At 46.7% G+C, this 20,841-nt stretch overlaps 1 protein-coding gene and 1 long non-coding RNA gene across 2 annotated transcripts in view; one reads left to right on the top strand and one right to left on the bottom strand.

Moving 5' to 3' along the window:
• LOC126925119 (cytoplasmic polyadenylation element-binding protein 2) overlaps nucleotides 1-20,841 on the bottom strand; it is a 69,496-nt gene that overhangs the window by 44,189 nt on the left and 4,466 nt on the right. Inside the window, exon 3 of the mRNA XM_050740385.1 lies at nucleotides 13,625-13,733. Coding sequence (XP_050596342.1) covers nucleotides 13,625-13,733 — 109 coding nt within the window. The remainder of the gene's footprint in view (nucleotides 1-13,624; nucleotides 13,734-20,841) is intronic.
• Nucleotides 4,363-9,802, top strand: LOC126925184 (uncharacterized). Its single transcript, XR_007713828.1, has 2 exons — nucleotides 4,363-7,866; nucleotides 8,255-9,802. It is a non-coding gene; the product is annotated as an uncharacterized LOC126925184 (long non-coding RNA).

Below are 20,841 nucleotides of genomic sequence, written 5' to 3'. Positions count from 1 at the left end.
CGTGGTAGTCCAGATGTCGGCGGTTGAAGGTGTCTCAGCCGGCGCAGCGCCGAACGCGCGAAACATCTTCTTCCGCTATATGGATTCCTATGGGTGCGACTACGGTCGCTCGATGAAATCGTTGAATCTTTTAACGCGAATGTTTTAACGGTAATGTCGTAGGTTACACCAAAAATCTTTTCGACTCCGTTTTCGTCTGCTGTCGTTGCTCGTTAAACTCGTTCCCCGGTCCGTCCACTCGGCCCGGTCACGATGTTCGCCGCGCACTTTGAACCTCACCTCGGCGAACGACTCCTCCTGATTTTCGATAGATTCGGCACTACGCGGGTGACACGGAGCGACTGCACGCAACAGGACGTGATCAGAACGTCGGAAGTTTCGAGTTTATGCACAACACACATACGGATAGGAACGGCACACTAACGGGCGCGAGCAGCCAGACCGAGCACCGGAGTACCGGGGTACCGTTTGCCGATGAACCCTAGATAAAGTTTCCTCCTCCACTATCGAGTCACTTAGCACACACTGGGGCGATCTTCGATTCCACACTGCTACCCACCGCGCACTTTTATTTTTATTTCTATTTTTCCCTTCTTTCTTCCCCTACCCACCCTCTTTCTTCTCACTCCTTTCTTTCTGTATTCCTTCTCTTTCTCCGTATATCTTTCTGCTGTTCCGCACTATCCTTCCTCGTATTTCACCGAACACGCAACCAAATCAAACACGTATGTAGTACACGTAGTGTCGCTACTATATTACCCGTATCGCATCGCAAAGACGAATGCCTCTAAATAGTGTATCTGGATTAACACAATGTTAAGCACATGTCACGGCCGACGAGGCGAGAGTATTAGTTGCTACGTCGTTCGTTTATACGATAGCAGTTAAACGAACGGAAAAGTTGTCGCGCGCACTTTGCTTCGATTCAACACGTCCCTCGGCCGTGATCTCTCGAAAACAGATCGTCGTTCTTTCTCTTCGCACTTTGCCGCTTCTTTCTCGGGTACTCGTTCCGTCGGCTTCGAACGAGCGTACGCGACACAACCGGCTATTTGTTTTTAGAAAAAGGCGTGGTTACGGTTACGGTCGGCTGTGTGTTACGTTTCCGACTGCGATTGCGCGGCGTGTGAATACGACGTATGATGCGCGCTGTCTGAAGTTCGCTGAAGGAATGGCCGCTCCGCGATGGTCCCCGGCCCCCAGGCGTGGGAGGAAGCTGGTAGCGCGCGGAGGTGCGGCGCGGCGAGGCAAGGCGAAACGTGGTGGGACGAAACGAAGCGAGACCAGGCGAAGAGAGGCGAAGAGAGGCGAAGAGAGGCGAAGAGAGGCGAAGAGCGGCGAGACGAGGCGAAGTCCACGCGGACATATATGTACCCGCGCGATGTGTGCGCACCTACCGCTTCTATTCCGTTCTGTGTCGACACGTCGACGTGTGTATGTGGTAGCGTTCTCGCGCGCCGGTGTCCGTGTCCGCTGTTCGTCTGCGAACGAGCGCGACAGAGTCGGAGCACGCGCGCAAAAGGGATCGATGGCGCCGCGGCGAAGCTACCCGACCACTACTCCATCGGAGCCACATCGAGCGAAACGCTACTATACGACCGAAGGAGATACAGGAGTCGTCCACGCGCACACGTTCAGTTTCGCGCACGTACACGTGCGATCGCGGAGAAAGAGAGAGAGAGAGAGAGAGAGAAAGAAAGAAAGAGAGAGAGAGAGAGAGAGAGAGTGCGTCAGGGACAAACCAACGGCGCGAGTCAAAGCGAGTTCGAACGATGTATGCGAGATACGGCTCGATGACGTACTATGAGCAAGTGGATGGAAGAGCGAGAGACGGGACTTGTACCGCAGGGACGTAAACAAAGTCTCGAATACCCCGATGTAAACCTTACGTGTCGTCCTATTTGATGCTTTGTGGCTTATTCGATGTTTCATCGCGATCGTAAACGTAAAGCGAGTTATTGATAAATCTGAATCTGTTGTCTCACCTGTGCCCAAATCCAGCCATTAGGAATAAAGAGCGGGTTCGGTCATCTGAAAATACGATCTCGAACTCGCGATTACCACGGGGTTCGGACAGAGTTCGTTTGAAAAACGATCGAGGGTAGAGAAGTTGATAAAAGATAAAAATGGAAGATGGAGGACGGGGCACGCGTGTACGTGTAAAAATACAAACGGAAGCTATACGACGTATGTTGTACGAATGTAATGGAAGCAAAAATGGGAAGAGATATACGTTGTGGCGCGTATGTACGCGTATATGTACATGTATGCGTGTTGATATACAGATAGATAATCTTATAGGCATACGTGCGTATATAGTGCGCACGACCCCTTGATAGTCGCGTTGCCTCCGTTCATGTTTCAGCATTGAGACGCGATGACTCAAAAACAAGCGTGTACGTCGCATCAACGTATTAGTATAGCGCGTGCATCTATCGTCGCCGATGTACATACGTAACTTCTTATCTAGCCGTGCATCGTTTCTCTATTTATTCGTTTGTTTTATCCTCTGTTTACACCCCTTATTTCAACATCTATTCGAATTCAAGCGCGGCATTGATCCTTGAAATACGTATTTTTGCACCCTATCCAGATGAAGAAATTAGCGGAAAAATGGACACTATTCAAATATATCGGTGTGCAAATAGTTTTCGCAGCCATTGAGACACTGTACGGTCAACGCTTTGTCGTACGGTCAGCAACGGATGTAATCGATCCGAAGAATCTCGAAATTAAGTATAATATATTCAGCGACAGTCGAGCGTAACCTTAACCGTATTATACAAATGAAAGAAAGAATTGCAGCTGAATATCGTATCGACCGATTCAGCCGCGATCTTGCGGTCGTTTGGCAATCAACGAACAAATTGTGCGTACATTATCGCCGAAGATTACGACTGCATCGCCAACCGGAGAATAATAAAAATGTTCTAATATTTCGTCCAAGCCTGTACAACGACGACAACGACGACGACGTGGAAGAACTGGATAATACGCTCAAGGTTGTTTGCTCACGAGTGCGCTGCTTATACGAGCGTTTCTGCATCCACGTGATATCGCGAAATACGCGAACGTTGTTCCGGCGTTTCGCCGGTTTCTTCGGTTACGCGTCGAATCCGTCTCGAAATCGAGTCGAATTTGTTCGCCACTGACGTACCTTTTCTACTGCCACGCGCATTCGGAATTCCAACCGATCCATCCATCCCTTCCTTTCGAATCGTCCAAAAGATAACATTCGCGAGCGTATATGCGTATAGGCGTCTATGAAAGTGTTTCGAGACTCGTGAACGCATATCGCGATTCGATCGAGATAAAGCTTTGTCATCGTTACGATTTCTTTCCGTGGTTAGATGAACGGTATCGTAAATAATTACGTAACATCCCTGTAACCTAACGTTCCTCGAACGTACGGGTGTACTTGAGCGTATTCGCTCGGTATAATACTCGATCGATACCTAAAACGTATTCGAACGATTGGATTAGTCTCGTGCATGAGCGAATCGATGGAAAATAATTTTTCGACGAATGTTACGCAAATACATCGGCCGATTTACCTACAAATGCGCAATACAGCCTGCAGAAGCCGACCACTCGTCCAACTATTGCAAACGTTCGAGTAAACACCTCTGATTTGTTGCATCGATCCTAAGCGATTATGCACGGTTCAAGGCATATGGCAAACAGCGTGCACATGTGGTAATATCTATATGTAACGCTGTTCCGACGGCGAGAGGTGTACCGATACCAAGGATACTTTAATCGATGTTCAAGGTTAAACGGCAGAATTATTAGCGCTCGCGCTTGTTGCGACACGATCGCGGTTGCTCGTGCTCGTCTCGCGGTTCGACCAGTACCACGCCGATATGTAGACACAGTGTGTCGGCATTTTGTGACGCATAGCCGTTACATAATCGTTCAGCGTCGAGACGAGTCGCGCGTAGTATAGGTCCTCGTGCTCGATCATCGCCGATCCAATTCGAAGAGTTCGTTGTTCGGCAAATATTCGAGCGATTAAGAGATTTGGCGAACAACGGCAGAAAGCAGCGAATGAAAGAGGAGCGACGAATAACACGGCAAATTGTTCCATTCATATACAGACGCTCTTATCTCGCAGCCGTTAAAGGACAATTGGAGAAAATAAGTCGAATAAGTCGATGCGGGGACATATGAAAAATGAAAAAGTCAATTCGGTTGTTCGCGTTATTCCGTGTCTTGGAATCGCGCGACGTTCCGATGTCGTCGTATTTCGTAACCGATAAGCTGGCAACAGCTCAGCAACGGTCACCGATCGAACCATCGTTAATGAAAACTCTAAACAATGGCCAAAGGAGGGACGAAGGAATTTGCGTACGTAGCTTGATCGCGAAAATTAGTGCATGCATAAACGAGGTAACACGCACGCGCTTGCGCGGTACTCCACTCGATCGAACTGCGCAACGGCACGATGGAATTTCACGAGGCAGAAACTGCAGTCGTACAATTTCGAAACGTATCTTGTCGTAAATGAGCAAATCCGCTTTTCATCGAGCATCTTTGCAACGCCAACGCGCTTCGACGTTTCTCCGTTCGTAAAACGAAAGAAAAGCTACCGCGAGTCGGACGTATAATTCGTTCGCGATCTTCCTGGCAAACTTTGTATCTCGAACGTAGGAAATATCGATCGTTGAGAGATATCGACGTTGAGAGGAAATGGCGAGGAGAAAAGCAACGGATGGAACGTTCCTTGGCCGAAACGGTTGGCCCCTAAGCTAAAATAAGCGGAAGTAAGCAGCACGAGCGCATCTAAATTTAGACGTGGACGTGTGCTCATCGTTCGGCCTTTCGGCCTTTCGGCCATTACGCTACTAGCTCGCTCGTTGCATATCTGGCCGATGGGGGCTCGTGCTCCGGTTAACGTGGAAGCTTCGATTCCAGCACCGACTTCGACATTGACGTGCACGCAATCCGGCCTGAGCATTTTAGGCTGCATGCATAATGGATATCCAAGATCCCGCCGAGTTGTGGAAAACTGGTCCCATTTGCATTTCGACACATCGTATCTCCCTACCATTAGGCCTGCCTTTCGGTATTTCGACCAACACGCGATATCGAAGAAAAAGAACGCTCGCGTGTCATATTCTTGATCCTAATTTATGTATTTGTTTATTGCGACAGGTGGCAACCCCGTGGATACAAAGCGGGACCTCCCATAACGCGGCAGATACGTATTATACGGGACCCGTATTACCCTGTTTCGTGTAAAATCGTAAAATTATAAAAGAGAAATCCGCAATCTGCAATTTCTCGCTTATCGATTCGCTAACGTTATTGCTCGCTAAATTACCGCGCAGAAGGGCCTGAGTTACTCGGAAGCAGCAAAAGAATATCGAGAAAACGTGACTATCGTTGACTAGAAAGCATGTTGTAAATTCTATGGAAAGGATCGATAGAATCGTAATTAGAGATACAGAAGTTTAGCCTGAAACTAGAGTGGACAAGTTCTTGCGGCTTTTACCGATACGAAACAACTTTTACCACAATGTCGCCGTAGTCCTCTCCTTTCTCGTTCGTCGATCTCGACAATTTTCGATAAAAAAGGAGAATGGTCTTTAATATCTGTCTCAACGGAGGGACGTCGCGAGGACGATTCGGAAAATTTGGTATGCACGCAGCCTTATCGTAGATTCGGCGCGAAGGATGGCTGACACGAAAGCCCGTAGTACAAGATACGAACACGAATCGGCCGGACCAGCTGACTGCCAAAACAGCTGCGGCGATACACGCGATGATGGATCATTGCTTGCTCCGTTTCACTGGTTCGTCCTCTCTTCCGCTTCTCCTTTCCACTTCGACTCGACCTCTCCACTCGATCGTACGACTCTATGCGTTCAGCCAATTCCCGCTTAATTAGCCGACCTTCTTCTTTTCGTCGATTACGCGTATATGCTAAATAATATGCTAAAGAGATCCAAAAGCGAACAATCGACTCGTAACGTAACGTGATACATTATTCCTGCGATAAGGGGTTCAAAATTCGCTTCTCTTCCACGTAGATCTTACAACTTTAAGAAATTCGAAGAAAAACACACCTTCTTAAGAAGGTATATGCTTATAATAAATACTTAAATATAAATATACGTGTATTTAATATATAGATATATATATTTGTAGCAAGCTATCGCCTTGGTGTTTAATCGGGAAATTGACGTACGATCTATTTGAACGGAATTTGAAATGTTTCAAACTGATTTTACCAACCGGGTATGCTTTGCCTCTCTCTTTCGAGAACTAGCTGTTTTATTTTTGGCCGCCTTACGTAAGGAACAACGTTCGGTCGACGATCGAGGCGACAAACAGCGTTAATCGTACCGTGCGATTTTGCTGCTAATCTCGAGGTACACTCCAATTACTCTTTCTCAAGGTACGCGTATCGAAGCAACTATTGTTCCTTAAGGAAAATACAAATTGCTGTTCGTGTTGCAGAGTCACGCAGTGACGAAGAGATATTCGGTTTTCTGTACGCGATAGAACGTTTGTTGTTCCAAATAGAAAGTTACCGTTATCCAATCCTGACGATGGATAAAAAAATTCAAAGGCCTTTTTCGTCTATCTTTCTTACGATTAACCAATCGTCGCGTTGGCTCGGAGTCTGTCGGTGCCACGGAAAAAATTGGTACGAGGAACGTAGACGAATCGAGGATAAAAACTATCACGTTCCGTGGGACAAAGCGATACGCCGAAAAACCGACACCGGTGGACTAATAGCTAGAGGAGAAGTACGGTCGCTGGAGCGTGCTCGCGATACTCTGGTTCGTTAATTTTTTCGTCGCTTTACGATTCGAACGAATTTACCCGTCGAGAGTCGTTCGAGCCTCTCGGAAACCACATCGATCGATACCATAAGTCGAAAGTACGTTTCTCAAATTTCCCTTAGAATTTACCATCGTCTCTGTCACGTTGCCACGGACGATCTTGTACGAGTCGATTCGAGCAGCTTTCAAGAGATCCGTTTCTCACGGTTTCCTATTCCTTTCCTTCAACGTTCTACCTTTTTCGAATTATCACAGCTAACGTCCGAGGAGCTCCGCACGATGTACACGTTGCAACGAATTGTGGTTGCGTCACGCGTATAACACCTTCAATGAAATATCGTAACGAATATGATATCCGATATCGTACACGGTATCCTTGAATTTATATAATGTCCATTCTTTCGTTATTCGTTAAGGCTTCTTTCGTTCCCCTCTATTCTCGCTTGTCGATCCTTTTCACCCTCCCCCTTCCTCCTATTTTCCCCTCCATCCATCCATCTACGCGTCTATCTGTTACTACACGTTACTTCTCGCACGACTCTTCCTACACGGTAGACGAAACGATTGCGTAAGGATTTCTTCGCTTTTGTAAATAATTGGACGGTGCTCGAGCGACTACTTCCATCACCAAACGGCAATACGGAATTATATTCGTACAGAAACGTAGAAACTGCGGCCACTTTCGTCGCTCACTTTGACAGCCGACGATTGTTCTCCCTATCGACTTGCGTATCTCACGACGAACGACATTTTTCCATACAGCCTATTGCATAAATATAGAAAGACGCTAGTCATCGGAGAAGTATTTCCGAACGGTGAGTTGCTACAAATACGAACGCATTTGTTCGCTTGATTCTTTCGAAAACTGTGCGTTTCAGACGAGTCGAGTCGATGAATGGAGGAAGGAGCACGGGGGTAGTTCGAGTCGCTCGACTGACAGCGATCGAACGCCGATAGAGAGAGGAAATAGACGGAGAATAATGACGTTCGTTGCGGAGAATAATTTTCAAGAGACGACAAAAAATATTTAATTGCTGTCAGTAGGATCAAGCTGTTCGTTTCGATTCACGCTTCGGTAAATAAGAACTATCGATGGATCGTAGATATTACATAGCAGTGAATCAAGCTGATCGTTCTGTACACGCGACGAATTAATATTTCTCGTGCCTCTGTACCGTTTCTTCCTTTCGTCGCTTTATCTCGCCGATGATCAGGAAATAAAACGTCAGATACCATAGACGCGTAATTGCGTAGGAATTAAAAAGCGACGTAAGACGGAAAATACAAGCTTGATAGGTTACAAGTGCAAGGACGAGAAAAGAGTCCGTTAGGCGTCCCCGAGCGAGTAGCATCAGCGATCGCGCGTGTCGCTCGTTCGTTCGCCCGCCAACCGCTTTCATCCACTCTCGTTCTTGCACCCTTTTACCCTTTTTATTCTTTGACGTAAGCCTTTTGTCCCTCAGGATATTTGCGGAGCTTTGTTTCGTCGACAGTATGTACAGCGGCTTAAATATACGTCGCTAATGGCACGGAACCGAAGATACAAAGGGTTGCTCGCTACTGCTACCGTTCTTACTATTACCGCCACTGCTGCTGGATGCTGGCGTGTTTATTTATAATTTGACCATGGTCAAGAAAGGAACGATCGAATCGGTGGAAGCTAAAGATCGACTTTCAAAGCGGACAAAGTTACTCGAACGATGCGAAGAATGCAATCTTTTATAAATAAGGAAATAAGATAAAGCTGCACGACGTAACACGCAACACGCTCGGAAGACCCAAAGAATGCGTCCTTTTATAAATAAGAAAGTAAAAAAAGCTTGTACATGGTACGCAACACGCATAAAAACATCGAAAGAGTAATCGAGCGATAGGTGGTAAACAAATCGTACGTACAGAGGCTCGCGAAAGTATTCAAACGCTCGTAGAAACGTAGAGACATGGCGTGTTTAAAATACGAAAAATTTTGAAATTTTGTCGGTTCCGTAACGAAACGCGACTAATAATCAAATATTTTTACGAATTTTAATTTTCTATGGCGAGCGTTCGAACGTTTTCGTGCGCCAGCGTACACGCGCGTAACGACGGCCGAAAGTCCCTTTGCGTTGCGCGAATACGATGTACGAAGAGCAACATTGCAGGTCACTGCAATGCGGCTGATGGTGGCAGTTGGTCAATAGGCAACCAGCCAATTCTGATCGAATTTAAATAAGCCCTTGTGCCATTTTGCACTGTCAGCTCCGAGTATAACGTTTCTAAAGAAACCTTTTTTCGCTTAATCCACGGAGCGTGCTCGCTACGCGATACACACGACGAACTGATCCAAAGCAGCGCCACGTTGATCGATGACCTGAGATCGAGAGATCGAGGATCGAAGATCAAACGCGACACGAGTCGCGTACGTCTGTACGCTCGATTAATAAACTCGTCTAACATTGCCGGATCGACAATTTGAAACCATAGTAATTTCGATTAAATCTTCGCACCGTTTCGGTATTATCGAAGATTCGCTTTATGATTAATTTAAGATTCGCTGTAAATAAATTTTGAAACGCAGCGTGCGCTTGCGCGATACCGAGCCGCTTACGATTCCTTTTACAAGCCGCCTAGAGATGGCGGTACGCGTCTTTTCCCGTTTGTGTGTCGTTCAAAGAACGCGTCACGCGTATACTCGGTCGGTATTAACGCCACGGATTAAACGCAAACTGCTTGACAAATTGCTGAGTATCGATGACTCGATAATTCCACGAGTCATTCGCGGGATTTATGACTCTGTTCGAATACGTTGTTTATCGATGAGCGTATATGGTACTCTTACGACGGAAACTTATTCGTAACATATTACATTCTCCTTGGTTTCTTCGTTTTAACTTCCAGAGCCCCTCTACGTATATATAGCGTACAGTACAGTACCGTGAACAGTAGTACGGTATTCGGACTTGCCACGTTTGCCGGGTTAAATATACGAAACTATCGACGAGAATACCGAAAGATAGAAACTTACAGGAAAAGTAGGAACTCTATCAGACGAAAAGGAGAAAGGATCGTCGGGTTTGTTCGTTGGTAAAATTATTTTTCTTTCCACACGACCCGAATACTATTTTCAGTCGGACCTTATCGCTTTATACGCTTATTGTTTGCACCGTTACCGTCTTATCGGACGTCAGCTTCATTTTTCAGATTATTATCTCTAATTCACACCCGACCGCTTTATCGTACTCCGCGACGTACGAGAGAATACTATTTCGGAAATTGTTTGCTACTTTTGGTAGTTTGATAAACACGTGGCAGCAATACTTCTCCGATAACGAGTACGACCGTAATTGCCCGCGTTGCCCGAGATGCGAACGATCGGGCAACTTCGATCAAATCGAATATTTAGAACAAGCAGGTTTCACCTTCACCGTGGTCACCTGGCAACCTTTTTTTTACATGGACTTGGATCGATAGCTGCGGTCGCATCCTCGAGACATCGTCGCATATTCTCGGCCAATATCGCGTCTACACGGCGCCATTTCATAACGGACGAAAGCTTGGTGGTCGGTGCGACGCAACGAAAGGATCGTCACTGGTTTTTCGTCACGAACGAAGCTCGATTCTATCGCCTAGCTGAGACGAGAAATTGGTTTTCGTTTTTCTGGATGGATTAAGGTCGAGAATCGCGGAAAGACAGTCGAGTCGATTCAGCAGGATCGATACGAGAATGTCGTGTCGACGCTGTAACGCGTAGCGTAGTAAAGAAAAAGCTCTGCGATTCTCTTCGTTTCTTCCTCGATTCCGCCTGGTTTTTACGTAAGGGTTGTTTCGCACTTGTGACGCGATCTCGCGATTTGGTAGGATCGTATCCTTAATGACACGGATCCATAGTGGTCTATAAACGAAATTTAGTAGCTCCGAGATAATTTAGAGTTCCTATTTAAAAATACGAAGCTGCCAAATCCTCGACGAGAAAGAGGATAAAAGAGAGAGAAAAAGAAAAGATAGAAAAGAAAAAACGAACGAAACGTTACATCGCAAGATTAATTCTCGTTTTCTTCGCAGATCGAATCTCGAGTAGAGGCGCACGAGTATTTATGTATTTACGCGGTGTCCTTTTTATCCATTCACCTTTTCAATTACACGCGTAGCGTTTGTTCGCAGTAGCGAGATGGGGTGTGCGGAAGATAGAAAGGGAACGAGGGGTAGAAAGCACGATCCAATGAAACCCTAGATGGCTGGAGCGCGGCGTAAAACCACCCTCTATGAATCCCGTCGGCGTTACTAACCGATTACACGGTACACGTATGCGCGATATATAGGTCAGAGAATGCAATCGTAAAGCCCGTGTCGTTCAAGGACGGAAAGTTGGCCGCTGGTTAACCGCTAGCTACTCGCCGTGAGATAATCTGGACGAGTGCGCGCACGCGATCCTATCAATCGGACAGGTTCGCTCACGCGGCACATTGTTTTCGTCGTACGATGCCGAACTGATTTAAACGGGTTATAGTTTTCATCCGTAATCGATAGAAATCTTGGTCCGTAAAAATACCGAGCGGAAGGAAATTATTCTTAAGCATTGTTCGTGTTTAACTACGGTGCGACGCGATGCAGTATAAAAACGCAGCGATAACGCAAAATCGATCCGCTTATTTTCGAAAGGATCTTATCGACGCGGAACACGCGATCGTTAGAGACCGAATAGCGTGATCGTTCTCTCGATGTAGCTTCTAACGTGCGTTTGATCGTTCCTTTCGTGCTTTCGTAACGTAGTCTGCAAACCCGAACCACGAATTTAAGCTCGAATAATTACGACTGCTGATATATGCTGCGTATATTTGAACTTAAGCCGCGATTCTTCCGCGTTTCCTCGGCATTTAGCAAGAGGAACACGCTCATCGGTTGGAGCAAAGGACGACGCGAAGAGCGTTTCGTTTGGTGCAAAAGATGGCTACGCGACGCTACGTATATACAGCCGGCTATCGTTGCCGTCTCGAGGTTGCACTCGGATTTTCCGAGACTTGACCTACTGGTGTGGTTTAAAGTGCCATGCTGACACTTTTAAAGATGGCGCTGTAGTAAGCACGCCCACTCAACGGAGCCTTACAATGCCTCGAGAGAGGTTTTTGTTCTAGAATAAAGACGGGTTCGCACTCTGGCGATTTGCTATCCCATCCTAGCTCTCAACCCTATTATTCGTTTTTTACCGAAGAGTATCTTCGACTAGACGCCGTTTTGCGAAAGGGTTACTCCTTATAACTCCTCTATTCTTCCAGCCATCCTCTTTCTCTCCGCCCTCTATCGAAGCGTAAATTTCTATCGGAAATTATCGTCGCGATCTATTCTTCGTTACCGCGAGCTTGTCCCCGGCCGATCGTTATTTCCGACGGTATTTCGATCGTGAAGAGATTTTAATTACGGCTATATAAGGGTTTGCGGCGAGTTAAAAAGGAAAGGCAGGACGTCTCCGATGGTCTCCGATGGTCTCCGAGGGAGCCGATAATTACGCGATCGAACAAAGTGGCTTCGCCAAAATATTTTTCTGTGCCTATCCTTGCCGTTACGTGTTATCGTCCGCCGTGTATTATTTCATCTTTCTGGAGCTTCTCGCGTCATTCGCAAAACTTGACGAGTCGTTTCGACCAGTCTATAACCTGTAACTCGTAACTCGTTCACTCGCCGATATTATTAGCTGCGAAATTATCGAGCAATGAGGACATGATTCGCCGTGAATAAATAATCGCTGTATCGTCGGAAGGCAAATTTATCGACCTGGAAGAACCAAGGCGACTCGAGTCAACGAAGAAAGCCACTTTCTCCAGAAGCTGCTAAATCCTACGAAGCCTCTTGGCAAGGATCTTCTTGTCGCGCGCGTTTCGTGCTAGAACAACCAGAGTAGTAGATTTTAAGACGTACGAATAAATTCCGTGGCTGTGGGAACTCGAGCGCGGTATCGTCGTGGGTGTTGGCGACGACGTCGGCCGCTTGGTCCTTCCGGTGGTCGATGTCGGTGGCGTCGTACGGTTTCCGTGTGTAGACGGACCACTAAGGAAGAAGAGGCCTCGCGATACCACCCTTGCCCTTGACTGCAGGCGCGAGACCGCTTGTCTGAGGGTTGTGTCGGAGCTCGCAGACAGGGTGAGTAGGTGCGAGAAAGAAAGCGAGATCGCGGACGAGAAGGGAAGCGAGAGGCAGAGCATCGCGAGACGCAAAGCGTTTGCCAGTCTCCTTCCTACTTCTTTCGGCTCGGTCTCTATGTTGGTTCGCGAAGCTCAAGCTGGACGTGTAGATACAGTCGCGTCGAATCGCACAGAGTGTACGGGATAGAGCGAGTAAAGTGTGTAGTAGAGTCGCGTCGAGTGGAGGGTGCCGAGAAGGGTTGGTCTGCGTTAAGTGGTCGGTTCGGCGGCTGTTTCCTTGGTCTCGTTGCTCGGAAAGCTAGTTGTCTTATTCCCCGCGCCGATCTACCGTCTTTGCCTATCGACCATCTTACTCCATTATGTATTTATTTATGAACTCGTTTCGTTACGCACCGTCGTCCAAATCTTGCCGTATTTCCTCCACTTTTTTTCCTTCTCCCGTCTCTGTTACATTTTCTTTGTATCCATCGAAGGCTAAATTTGATCGATTTGATAGTCGATTTTGAGACAGAGTTTGATCAAATTACGAAGAAACACCGAGACCATCGTATCTCGTACATGTACGCGTAGACAAAACCTTTCGTTAGATTCTTGCGATAAACTTTTCAACCTCTTCGAACGATAACTTTGTATTTGCGGATTATCGCGTCTTCCGTTCGGCCAAGTTCCGAAGCATCGAATCTACGTTTTATTACGAGCATTGGAAAATCGACTTACCTTTCACGTGTTCAGAGGTATCCGCTGTACCTCGCATGATATCGCTCAAGTAATGCTCCAACGTCCTCATACTGTCCAACGGTGAATTTCCATTTGTCGTCATACGATCCTGCAAAAACGATGAAATTTGTTCGTTATTTAGCTTGCATCGAGCGGCAAATCGGACGGTTTATCCATTTATTTAGTAACAGGTCGTAAGGAGGGGCCAACGAATCGAAGGGACGCTTCGAATATTTCGCCAACCACGGCAAACCGATCGCTCGCAAACTCGACTTACGAGGCGTTCGCTCGATTCGCAATTTCTACAGCGAACGAATTTTAATTTTGCACCGTCTCTCGTTATCGCGTTTCATCGAAACGAGCCTCTCTCGTGGAGAAAGGGCTTTTGAGGACGAACGAGTACCTCGATGGAAAACTTACCCGGCAGCGATGTCGCGCTCTCCGATGAATAGAGTAACCAAAGACAAGAAGAAAAGGAAGGACGAGGGAGATGAGAAAAGAAGCAAAGTTACGGGTTCGAGTCTAGTTTCCTCGGAGAAGGTTACGCGCAAACGAACGATTTAGCTTGCCGTAGTCTAAGATCCCTATTTTTAGATAGAACGGAAATTCTTTGTTTCGGAGATTCCGCTTGTCATCGAGAATACGTCAGTTTTGTATCGTCTGGCTTCCTGCGCTTTCTTTCCTAAGGCTTCGGTCAAAAAGGGCCGCTAGTCACGGCAAGGATCGGCATTTGAATAAACAGACTCCGACGTTCAAGTGGTATTTATTGGAAAAGGAAGAAACGTCTAGAAGAAGGCTTATTATTACGAATATTAGTTGACCGTGAATGTACGGCGCGTCTGAGAAAATGACGTAACGATTAACGGAGGAAAAGCAACGATTATACGCGTCCTAGAATCATTGAGAAGCGAATCGATCGTGAAGCGTCCGACCACGCGTCGTCCTTTACTACTGAACTCGTTTCATAGCAGAATGCGCTGTTTATTTCATTTCCACGAACCGCTCCGCGAAATAGGGAATTCGTTTAGTCGAAACTTTAACCAACCGCGCATCGCACATCTATCGCTATAAAGTCAAAGGTGATGTCTATTCCGAACGTCGGTATTTAACGTTTAAATTCGATCGATCGATCGGTCGATCGTAAGTAATACGCGGTTAGCAAAAATAAGAGAGAGGGGTACGAGGCAGAAGGAGAATCGAGCTAAAAAGCACGCGAATATCATCAAACATTGGGCTGCGACATAAATTCACTCTATTTTGTTTACTTGTCCTGGCAAATACACGTTAGAACCTAGCGCGTACGAATTAATTCTCTCGATCCACTGTTACGTTATGCCAAGAATCCCAAGACAAAATAATTTTACAAGCTTAAAGAACTACAAACGCCAAATATATCGTTGCGTGGCGACTTTGAAAAATCGATTTAATCGGCTCGTAGTATCCTCTTGAGCGTAGACACGGTGATCGTAAAAGTCAAATTCTTCGTGCTCTGCTAATTAAAGTACATCTTGACAGAAATAGACAAGTGTCCACGCATTTCTGAACACCGTGCGGTGTGCATGTAACACGTATATTTCTCTATAGTCGTTCGTTGGTGCAGGGCGAAAGGTGGAAAGGTAGCCCCACTTTTTTCGCATTCGCGTTTTCTTCGTATTACCTGGAACTCCGAGGTGTATTTTCTCCACCCTCCTACGTGAACACCGACTCTCCAACACTGTCGTGTTCCAACCTAGTTCCCCTTCTTTGGTTTTAAGGCCGCCCACACATTGCTGCAAACGTGACTGAGGTGCGCGCGCACACACTCACCCACACATCCCCAAACGCGCGAATCACGAACGAGCGCACGAGCACCCTGCTAGCCGATTTCCGTGCACGCGCACACATCCGTGTGCAAGCACAAGCGCAGAGCAACCTTTCCTCTCCCTCTAGCCGTGTCGTTCCGTTTCCGTCTAACGCAAGGCACGCTGGAAAATCAATATAGGGAAACCAGGAAGCGACGGCAGGGCGTCGACAGCAACCTCCGTGCAGGCTCCATCACTGTACCACCCCTATTCCACTTGTTACCCCTCTGCTTCTCCTCTTAACTTTGCTTATCCATTTACCTATACATTCCTTTTCTTCCCTTTTTACCCTCTACTTTAGCTTCGATCGGTTAGTGTTTTTAGGTTATGTTTTTATTTTCTTCCGTACGTTTCGCAAGACGAGTACAGAGATGTTATTTAATGCGCGATATCGCGGCCAGTTTATCGCGTAGACGCAAGTCTTGAGAGATATACAACACCTGATTTTATATTTTCCGAAAAAATAACGATTATTAAGAATACATAGATGCTACTAGTTACGGTAAGAACGCGTCATTGTGAATCTATGAAATTTTTATGAGAATTGTTCCAGTTCTATAGCGTTAATAGATCGTAGATAGGATATAATGGAAAGAGAGAGAGAGAGAGAGAGAGAGAGAGAGAGAGAGAGAGTCGCGTGTCGCGAAAGAAACGAAAAATGGAACGATACAGAGTGTTAGTCGATACGCGTTAGTCGATTCGTTTCGATTCAAGAGCGAAATCAAACATCATTTTGCGACTGGCGTGGAACGTTAATTTTTCTAATCTGTTCGTGTTTAAAGTTCGCTCTAACGATTGAACCAGAGAACAAAGAGAATGCGCCACGGCCGCGCAGCAGTTTGTCGCAGACGGAGCAGATTCGAACTAGGATTCTGCGCTATACGATCGCAGGGTGTGTACTCGCGACAACGTTGGCCTACTTCCAATGATTACGACCCGCAAAATACTGCCACGTCCTTCGTCTTATGCCGCGCTAGCTCCTTCCTATCGAATTTAATTACTCGTTACCATAAATACGACTGAACGATATCATCTATTGCGTAACTTAAATATAAATCGCTGCTAAGATGTACAAGTTGGCCTCGTCGTTGTCTCCGAGACAAGGATGCTGCGAGCCAACGAACAAAGAGTCGTCGTAGAAGCACGGCAAGGACGACGACGACGCTGTTGCGTGGAGAGTTTCGCAGCGTTCGGAAGAAGAGAGAAAGATTACGCAAGGGGGTGGGTTTTATAAAGGGAGAGAAGCGTGAAAAGGATTGTTAGCGAGTGTATAGGCGCGTGCACGTATTCAAACGCGTATACATCTTCGGCTCCGCCATTTCCGTGCATCCCGTCGGTCTAGACGCGACCGTTCTCGCGGCCGTTGTTCTACGCGTGTTTTGTACTCGTGCAATCTCTTTTTCTTTCGCTCGGCGAACCAGACGCGCGTAATTCGCCGCGCCCCGACGCCTCCTATCCTCTAAAACGCGCTCTTCTTTTTCTCGAACCCGCGCGACGCGACTATATTCCACCTGGACGACGCGCGAAAGCGCGTAACCCCTTCCTCGCTTCTGTCTTCCTCGGGATATCCATTAGACCGCGTGCATCCATGTAAGAAACAATTATCGCTTTGTTACGCCGGAGACGAGACGCAGACCGCGTTGAACCGAGAAAGAATCCTCGCAACCAATGAGAACCCGATACAGAGCGTCGAAGCACCTGCTGTATCGCCGATATCGACAGAAGCAACGTTGAAATTCGGAGACTGTGTCGTTAAGCGAAAGAAAATGGACGCTTTTAAGCAAAAGTTTGACTTTCTATTATCCTTGCTATTACATCGAATTTCGGCCGTCGACGCTTTTAAGTTAAACTTTAATAATCGACGCCTCGAAGGTAAAGTTTGAGAATCGAAGGTTCCGCGTAAAATTTTGACGATTGACGCTGCTAAGCAAAATTATGACGACCGATGTCGCCAAAACTGGAGCGGTCGATGCCATTGATCGAATTATGGCTGAAAATCTACGCTGTTGATTGAAATTTCGTATTCGAAGAGACTACAGTGAGCGAGCGAGGCGGCGAGGCACGAGCTTGGTGTAACCTGGATCCCGAGGCATGTGCGGAAGAAACGATTCCAGCGGCCTGTCGCGAACTAGGTCACCGTCGGTGGAAACGGGCTGAGCAGAGGTGCGGCAGAGCGCGCTACGCCACCGCATGGCATGGCACGGCAGGCCACGGTAAGACGAAGCAAGACACGCCAAGAACACAGCCTTTCGAGAGAGAAAGAGAGGAAAAGGTGGGATTCAAAAAGTGGAGGTAGGTAAAGAAGAGAAAAGAAGAAGCGTTGAGAAGAGAAGAGGAGAGAAGAGAAGAGAAGAGGGAAAGGATGGGGTGGAAGCAGTCGATGGTGAGGGTAAATTGATGGCGACAGAAGGGCGGAAAAGGTAGAACGCTGCCGTCCATGTTCGCTCTGTTCAGTGCGCGTCTGCCCGTCCTGAGCAATCTACACCCTCGTCCAGTTTCTGCTTAATTGCAAAATTACCATTTATCGACGAGATATATATATATATATATATATATGAAGATGGCGTTTTTAGCCGATAAAGTGTGCAAGGTTAACCACGCTTTCTCTCCGTCGTTCGATTCTGATGCCTTTATACGAGCTCCTCGGTAACTGAGAACTCGGTAACTTTCTGCGCAATATCTAGATACGCGATTAATATTAACGTTCCAAAATACAGAGCTTATCTTCGTAAATCTGTTTGTCGCAAAGAGATAGCACGAAGAGAAGTCCTAATTTGAATTCGATCGTCGATCGTTTCTATTCTTAAAAGTATCGTTCCATTATTTTCGTAATTAAGCTGTACGTTTATTCTTTATCTTGATACGTTGTCGTGATTAGAAAAACACGGCGAATTTTTGATAACAACGAACGTAGAACGCTAGCTGATAAGACACGTTAGTTTTGTTAGTCAGTTCGGCGAGCGAAATAACGTCGTCGTTTCTACGGATCGGTGGAGAGTCGAGGACACGGTTTACAGGCGAAAGCTTCGATTCGAAAAAGCTGTGTTCCGTGTTTTCGATGGTAACGATGGAGGAGTAACGGCGTAACGTCGGCCGTTGCGTTCGATAGCGGGTAGTTTCGCGCACACCCTCTGGCAGCGCCGCAGGGTCGCGCGCCTTGCAGTTTGCCGTATTTTATTACATAAGCTGCGAGCTTGTATAACGCAACCGATCGATACGAGCTTCGTAATTTTTCATCGTATCGGTCCTCTAAGTGCGCGCTCGCGAGGAGAAGGAAAGAAAGAAGCGGACGTGGCTGTGGATTCGGATTCGGCGAGTGGACAAAGAGAGTCGGTCGATGGTGCACGCGTGGATTCCGAGGAGGTCGCAACGGGCGGGACACCGTCGAGCTCTGGCTCGCGAAAAATCTATATCGCGCGAAACCGGACTGACCTATAAACCTCATACCGGGTCGGGTCACTCCGCACCGGCGCAGTCCCGAATTCAAATAGGAGGGATCTTAAATTGGGTTAACGTCCGGATATATTACCGCGTCACCGGAATTAGTCGAAAAAGATCATCGTTGCGTCTTGGTTGGCGGGTGCGAACCTAACTCGCGATGATGACATCCCGTTGCGCTGGCTATCGGTATCGTACCTTCCGATATGGCGACCCGTAACGTTCTTGGTTCGGCGTTTGTTTCAACGACGAATTGACCAAAACGCGACGCGATTGACGATTTTAATTAGAACGCGGCGTGTATCGAAGCCATCGAAATTTCTGCATAGACAGATTCCATAGACAGGATTTTTATAAACCAGACGATTCCACGCGATAGCCTTTGCGTCTAACCCAAGCCTGTCGACCGATTAACCGAAATCGTCTTTTATCAAGTTTGCCGCCTGTTCTTTTCTATCGGTGTGCACTTGGCGTACCAGATGTTACGCGTCTCCGCCTACATTCTGATACGCGTACTACGTTGTGATACTGGTTAAATACCAAAACACGAATAGACACTGATACACGATTTCTTGGTTTCGTTGGCGCATAACACGGTTGCGAAACAATCGTGATAGCATGAAAGTACTTATGGAAGAATTATCAAGTAGATAGGACCGGCGTTGCTTGCATTTTCGTTTCGTCAGAGTAGTACACGTGTTTCGTAACGATATATATATATATATATACAACGATATACGTACACGGACGCCGCTGTGTAACGGCACTGCGTCAAGGTAAAGTCAATAAAAAACTTTATCTTGTCGCGCGTTTAACGTTTTTCGAATCGACGCTGGCTTCGATCGGCTCGTTGGCCAAACTCGTGGTCGGAACTTGGCCTAGTTTTCCCGTGACCCTCGAACGCAAGATCCGCTGCCTGGTTTTAAGCAAAAGAGCCGCGGAGAATTTAGGGGAAAACGCACGCGTAAATCGGGCGCACGCGTAAATAGAGAGACGCAAGGCGTAATCGGTGCTCGTCTTCGATTGGTTTGCTGCTCTGGCTCTGGCTGGCCAGCCGGTCTACGAGCACGTGCCCCGATTCGCTTCCAAGGTGAATGACGACCGACGAGTTATCGGACTTCGAGCCCGAGTATTTTTTCACTCCGTTGCGTTCGACGAATCGCTTCGTTCGCGTATCGCCGTATATTGCCACATTGCCAGCTAGTATACAACCTCCTTTCGATCGACTACCCACAGCCAGCTTTTTTCTTATCGTCTATTTTACGGGTAGATACGGAGTACGGTAGCGGCGCTATTCCGATCACCTTCTAAACTTCCGCTTAAATTCGCCTTAAAATTCTATCGTATACGGAATAATTCAACTCGTTGAATATTACGAGACATCGTTACAGCGTTTAACGTGACAAGGAAAGAACGAGGAAACGTGGTGTATTTCACATGCAGCAAGAAAAAGTATCAACCGTCGTAGAATGAAACAAAGCCTATGCTGGGGGTATTTTAATTAGCGGACAGGTGTTATATAAGAACTGGTAAAATTAATGACGAAATATACGTTTCAACTACGGTAACCTACACACGCTACTGCATTACGATAATTACATTTACGAATATCAACGCGTTAATCAGACTTTTATCTATATTCTATAATATGTATGGTAGTCGAACCATTGGTAATACATTTCGTCGTTGGAAAATTCGTAATCTAGTTTCACGAATTACAAAGCAAATTACTTAGCTGGTCACGATAGAAGAGAGATAATCATAGCGGAGGAAAGTGGACGTCCGAACGTCCCACGTAGATTCCTATATCCGATGATCGGATTATCGCGTGTGCATCTAGTTTTGCCCTTTAACGAACGACATTTGTTTCAGCATCGATTTCTTCGTCTATCCGTTTCATCGTGCGTAGGTATAGTTGGTTCGAACGCGCCCAATTGA

The sequence above is a fragment of the Bombus affinis genome, chromosome 15 (assembly GCF_024516045.1).
Source record: "Bombus affinis isolate iyBomAffi1 chromosome 15, iyBomAffi1.2, whole genome shotgun sequence".
NCBI classification, from domain to species: Eukaryota; Metazoa; Arthropoda; class Insecta; order Hymenoptera; family Apidae; genus Bombus; species Bombus affinis.
The sequence above is the reverse complement of the archived record's forward strand: the minus strand, read 5'-3'. Positions and strand labels throughout refer to the sequence as shown.